Source organism: Nipponia nippon, unplaced genomic scaffold (genome assembly GCF_047370975.1).
Source record: "Nipponia nippon isolate SJK-2023a ecotype South Korea unplaced genomic scaffold, ASM4737097v1 scaffold_11, whole genome shotgun sequence".
In the NCBI taxonomy this organism is placed as follows: domain Eukaryota; kingdom Metazoa; phylum Chordata; class Aves; order Pelecaniformes; family Threskiornithidae; genus Nipponia; species Nipponia nippon.
The window spans coordinates 28,427,260-28,433,259 of NW_028262302.1; the positions used below are offsets into that span (position 1 = coordinate 28,427,260).

Below are 6,000 nucleotides of genomic sequence, written 5' to 3' on the forward strand. Positions count from 1 at the left end.
CTTCTTTAATGCCAGCTGGATTTGGGATTTCGTGCTTACTGTATACCTGTATTTTGTGTTTAAACTCTACCTGAATCTGCGCGTATTCAGACTTCAATCCAAACGTGCTGGTTCCGCTCATCTCAAGATCTTGTTCAGCTCCAGCTACTTCAAACCTGGGATTTTCCTGGAACATCAAGGACGATTGGCCAGGCTGCAGTCTGTGGTCCCGCTCTGCAAATAGTAACTTTACTTGGTTTTAAGATAAAGAAGTGCAGAATGCTTTTATACATCTAAGTAAATAAAGAAAAGAATCAATAGAAAATTATTTTTTTTTTTTTTAATAAGTACATCAATTCATGGTTTGCACAGGGATCAATGAAGAGTCATCAAACAAAATGTTTACGTAGCCAGTTACTCCCTCTGTTGTGTTGTGCAGAATCAGTTTAATTGTATATAAAGTTTGCTCTGTCGATGCATAACATCTGTTAACAGTAGCTTGTGTGTTCGTAACAACGTGTAGTAGAAGCGTGGCAGAGAAATGTGCAAATGTGAGCGCGCAAGCAGCTAGGCAGCTAATGTACCTTCCAGGAAAACAAGTGAACCAGAACATAATGCCACCATTCAGTCACTTTCTCGTTACAGATATTTTGGATTTGAGGTTGGAGAGGACACTGTACGGGAAGGGAATGTGATTTTTTCAGTCTTGACACTCAGGATTTTCTTTTCTGAATTACTCTTGCAGGCCTATAGGTTAGAACCTTTAATTCTGAAACACTACAGCAACATTTCGCCTGTCCAGATCCACTGGTACAACACTGCAAACCCTCTACCTTATGAGCATATGAAGCCAAGTTTTCTCAACCCAACAAAAGAACCTACCTCAGTTACTGATAGCGAAAGTGTTTCAACTGTACCCAGCCCAACTACTTCACCAGTCATGGTTCGACGCCACTACGGGGAGTCTATAACAAACATAGGCAAAGCAAGTATATTAGGTAATTGTTCTTTATGTCTTTTTTTTTTTTTATATATATCTATTTATAGGACCTTCCTGTAGAGCTTTGCTGTTTGAGGTGCAACCATAAGCAAGCTATTCCTGGCTGTTTCAGTTTGTTTTGTATAGGTGTATGGCTTGTTTTAATCCCAGCTGACACTTACTTTGAAGAAAAGACAGTTTACGTACACTGGAGTCAAGGATGTGGGTCAGGGAGTTTATGCTATTGCTGCCTTATTGTTGTCTGCCTTATTGAAGTAACATCCTGGTGATTTAATAGTTTCCGCTCTACTTCATGGGGGGAAAAAAAAAAAAAAAGAAATTAAAGCTTGTGTTGTGACTACATTTTCTGATATTGGCAAATAGGAGAAAAATCACTCTATGTAAGCTATTACGGTTCCATTTAACTCATGATTTTACAGTAGAAAATTCAGGCTGTTTTAATATGAAGTCTGTCCCCTTCTGGCTTTCTGATTCAAAATAAACCCTGGTTTAACTGAGCTTAAATTCACTTTCACTGGAGCTTATATTTGAGCAGGCGCTTGCAGTTTTTGTTGACTCAAGGCTTTTCTTTAGCTCTCTGTGGGATTTGGAAGAAGGCTAACGTGACCTAGCGCCAGGAATCTTCCCAATCAAATACGTAAAGGATATAAAACCAGTTTAGTCCTTAAGTGGAAAGAGGCAGTATTTCAAAGCGGGGTTGCTTTTTGCCGTGTTACTATAGTAACTTTAAGGTCATGTCCATAAGGTGGCAGCAAAGTCGGGAGAAAACGTCCCAGATCTGTTCCTAACTTTTACACCGCTCTTCCTGAGCAACCAAAATCGTCCTTTGAAAGGATGACATAGCAGTCTAAATGTCTGTAAGGCTTATGCCAACGTGAGGACCCTTAATGGGAGGAGTGTCTTAAATGTCCTGATGGGATTTTTATGTGCAGAAGGTACTAACGTTCTTGTAAAGCATTTTTGTCTTAATCTTAGACTTTTCATGGAAGAGGAGTTATCCTTAAAAGTACCAGATTTCTTGCTGCAGAAGTGTTCTCATGTATTTCTGTTCCCCTAACTACAGTTTCCAAATTATAGACTTTGCTTGTACGCTAGATTAGTCTCACGACAAACAGTGTACGCTGAAGTCAGATAAGCTGTTCCCACCCTAGAAAAGCATGAATAGTGTTTTCCTTCGTCTGTCACTCAACTCTAATTGATGGGTGCTACAGTGAATTTAATTTGCGGGTTGATTTAGCTGCCCTTGTGCTTGGTTTGTTGTTTTTTTTCCCCTCCATGCTGAATGCAGGAGCTGCAAGTATTGGGAAGGGCCTCGGCGGGATGCTTTTTTCGAGATTTGGTCGATCTAGTACAACCACCCCCCAGACACTCGAGACGGGAAAAGAGGGAGCCGAGGGGGACGACAAGAAGGCCACAACCGTTGGGACGCCGCCTTTCCCTCACAGCAGCTCGGGCTTTCTCGAACCCGCAGGTCAGTGGGGAGTCCACCTTCCAAACCCCGTGGAAACACGACGTTTAGCGGGCTGCATCTGTATGTTGTGGGAGGCTGGAAATACCGTAACAACATATGCCGCTATTTGATTTTGTTGGTTTGCTCTGAAGTGATACATATTGAATCCATTCCTGCTTTTTGAATCTCTTAAGGCTGTCCAAGGACTGACTCTTTGTTCTCCCTTTTATCCTTTTTTCTTTTAAAGGAGGTTTATCGGTATATGTTTGTACAGACGTGTACACCACTTACACATATATATGCCTGTATGAGTTTTGGCTAACGAGATCTGCATATCAGTAGTTCCTAGACTCCCACTACGAAAAGCAATATAATTGCTGAATTTATCATAAAATGGACTTATTTAAATTTCCCCGTACATTTGCAATTCTGAAGCAATCTGGATTTAAAGGCACGTATGACTGGAGACAGAAGCTGCCCTTGTCCTGGTCTGAACCGCCCAGAACAGAAAGTGCAATTTTAGCAGCTGTTTTTTTGGAAAAGTTATAGGTTCTTCCTTTACAGGAATTCATACTTGATTTTATTTCTAAACTTCTCATTGGCACTGTTGCAAGGCGGGGGTTTTTGCAATCTAAGGAGTCACAAGTATGTTGTATCTTGTGATAGCATTCACATGATACATTGCCGTCCGTTCATCGCTGCTAGTTTTAACAGATAACCTGTCTGCGTCAGTATTTGAGGACAGAGACTTTGTTTTAAACAAAGAAAATAGAGTGGCATGACAGCGAATATTGTGGAGCTGCCGATGAGGTCCTTTCAGGGGGAGGGCTGGCACATCGAGGGCCTTCTGCACGGTTCCTGCATCCCTCTCTGCCGAAAACCCGTCCCTGCTCCATAGAAGGAGAACGTAGAGCGGAGGCCAGCGAGGCTGCAAGCCGAATGATGCAATCTGCCGCCTAAGTATTTGCTTCTGAGAAGGCGGCCGCACGGCTTGTGGTGGGGTTTGGCTGCCTCCCAAGCTCCTGTAACGGCCTCTCGTCAGGGGGAGACGGAGTCGTTCGGGGCGTCCTTCCTGCAGGGCGGCTGGTTTTCTGAATATATACGTCTTAGTGGAAATGACTGCGGTTGTCTCCTGGTATTCGAAGGCTCTGACTCCCTCTCCTTGCCGCCTTTGCAAAGCGGTGCAAGGCTCCTGTGAAAAGACGGAGGCATGTCCTTCCCCGAGTGCTGCTGTGCCATGACTGCCGAGGCAGCGCTTGTGCGATGCTCCCTTTATGCGCTCTTTGAGCCAAGAATTAAAATTCCTTGAAACTGGCTTTGATAAATGGCTGCATTTTTTACTCAATATGGGGTTTTGGCTTTTGTAGCTAAGCAGGCTTTTAGTTTTGTCCTTTTTATTCTGTTGCTCCTTGTAGAGATTTTCTAACCGCTAAAGTGCCTTAACAATAAGTTAGCCATTGGCCCAGTTAAACATGCAGTGAAAATTGCTTTGAATGTGGTATTAATCAAAGCAGCCATTGAAATGAAAGGATAACTGCTGAAATATATTTGGAATAATCTGGAAATGAAAAGGGCTAGTGCGGTGTAGGGACGGCTGGTTTTCAGAAAGGGCTTATAATGTTGGGTGTAGTCTCCTTGTATAGCCACTAAAGATGCGAGGAGTCCATTTATTTCGGAAAGTTCTGAGCATCCACCTTCTGAAAGTCAATGTTTCCTAATGGGGCCTCAACATTTGCTGGATACTTCTGTGTAGTTATCATAGGGAGCATAAATAAATGTGTTTATATAGTTACTATAAGGAAAAAAAGCTGCTTAAAAAACCACCAGCTTTTAACAAGCTTTAGGTTTAGGTTTTAGGTTTTTTTCCCCTGAACTAAGCGCCACTCTTAGGTCAGGTTTGTGCTAAGTGTATGTGCCTAAAAATGTACGTACACATTATTAAAAATCACAGTTAACTTAGGTGAGTGTGCTGTTAAATGTAAACACAGAGATATTATGTGCGTTTTCTATACAGCAAGTAGAATCGGAACCCAAAGCTGATGGACAAACATGCCGGTGTTTTTTTCTCCTGCTGACGTACAATTCTAACAGTGTTTTTCTTTCTTGTTCAATTTCTAGTGGAACTGGAGCACAGGATCGATTTTGAGCTCAGGGAAGGTCTCGTGGAGAGCAGATACTGGTCCGCAGTCACATCACACACTGCCTATTGGTCATCGCTGGATATTGCTCTTTTCCTTTTAACCTTCATGTACAAACACGACCAAGAAGATACCGAGAAATCCAGTTTAGACACTATTTGAATTTTTGACTGGGGATAGGGCGGGACGGGAAAGGAAATTTTAAAACAAATGGCACAAAACTGATCTTTTACTGTTGAACTGCAGTATATATGGCATGGAGGTTTCAGGTTTAAGTGCATGTTTGGATTTTTTCCTATTTCTAAAGAGCAAAAATGATTTGTATTTAAAAGCACTTTACGGTTTTAAACATTTTGCAGTGCTTAATTAGACCTGAAATGATTCCAAATTCTTGTTAACTTTGACTGTATAAAAAGCCAATACAACGTGTAGCATCCCGTAAGCACGGTCGTGCAGTGGCAGTGTGCTTGGGTGACATACTTGTTAATGACCATAATTGCTGTTTAGTTCATCGAAGTATAAAAGATTAGTTGATTAAAAACAAAAAAAAACTAAATTAATTTCCATTAACAAAAATATATGTTAGATACAAACCTAAAACTGCCATGTTCTGATGTTTTATGTATCAGTAAATAACAAACGGTGGTGTCATTTTTCTAGGACTTTATTCAGCTCCACATGCTATTATCCACAGTACCATTGAGAGACCATTCTGACTGCTGGCTTCTGAGGGCGTATTATGCGTGACACATTTAGAAACTAATGCTGAAAAAAGCATGAAGCAAATATTTGAAATACTGTAATTATAATTTATTATTCTCTCTAATTGTTTCATTTTATTCCAGTGTATAAAACATTACTTTTTTACTGGTTTCTTTTGACATAATTTAAGAACCACATTTATTTTCTACAGTGTTAAGACTTTTTTCTCAGAAATACATATCTTTGTACTACTATTCAAATGAATATATGGACACTGTGGCACACTTTAAGTATTTTTTCATTAAAAATAAATATTTGTGGTTTCACACAAATGACATCAGTCACATTCTTCTCAAAGGTAAGTAACCGCCTATGTTTTTTCGGTCCCAAGTGTTTCTCAGGCACAGGAAGGTTTTGACCTCATGTTAGGCTTGGTTTGCAGAGGATCCAGCTGTCTTTCGCTTACCATTATTACATGTACGTATGTGTGTGCACGTTTGTATAAAAATGTATGTGTATGTATATTTACGTGCAAGGAACCTATCAAGAGGAAAGAGAGCAGCATAAAATAAACTTGGTGAGGCCTAAGAATACCAGAGCTTAGATTAGATTTGTATCTGAAACTAATTCAGGAGAAGTCAAGAGAGAAGTGTTGTGATGAAAGGGAGAAATCTCCAAATGAAACACTAAAAGGTCATTGCTGAGATTTTAAAACTCCGGAGTAGAAGTGT

At 40.5% G+C, this 6,000-nt stretch overlaps 1 protein-coding gene across 3 annotated transcripts in view; it reads left to right on the plus strand.

Moving 5' to 3' along the window:
* The window catches only part of DDHD1 (DDHD domain containing 1), a 69,107-nt gene extending 63,512 nt beyond the window's left edge, over window positions 1–5,595 (plus strand). For all 3 annotated transcript variants that reach the window (XM_087746847.1, XM_087746849.1, XM_087746848.1), the window contains 3 exons: window positions 725–977; window positions 2,268–2,450; window positions 4,548–5,595. In XM_087746847.1, coding sequence (XP_087602973.1) covers window positions 725–977; window positions 2,268–2,450; window positions 4,548–4,729 — 618 coding nt within the window. In that variant the 3' untranslated portion in view covers window positions 4,730–5,595. The remainder of the gene's footprint in view (window positions 1–724; window positions 978–2,267; window positions 2,451–4,547) is intronic.
* The last annotated feature ends 405 nt before the right edge of the window (window positions 5,596–6,000 follow it).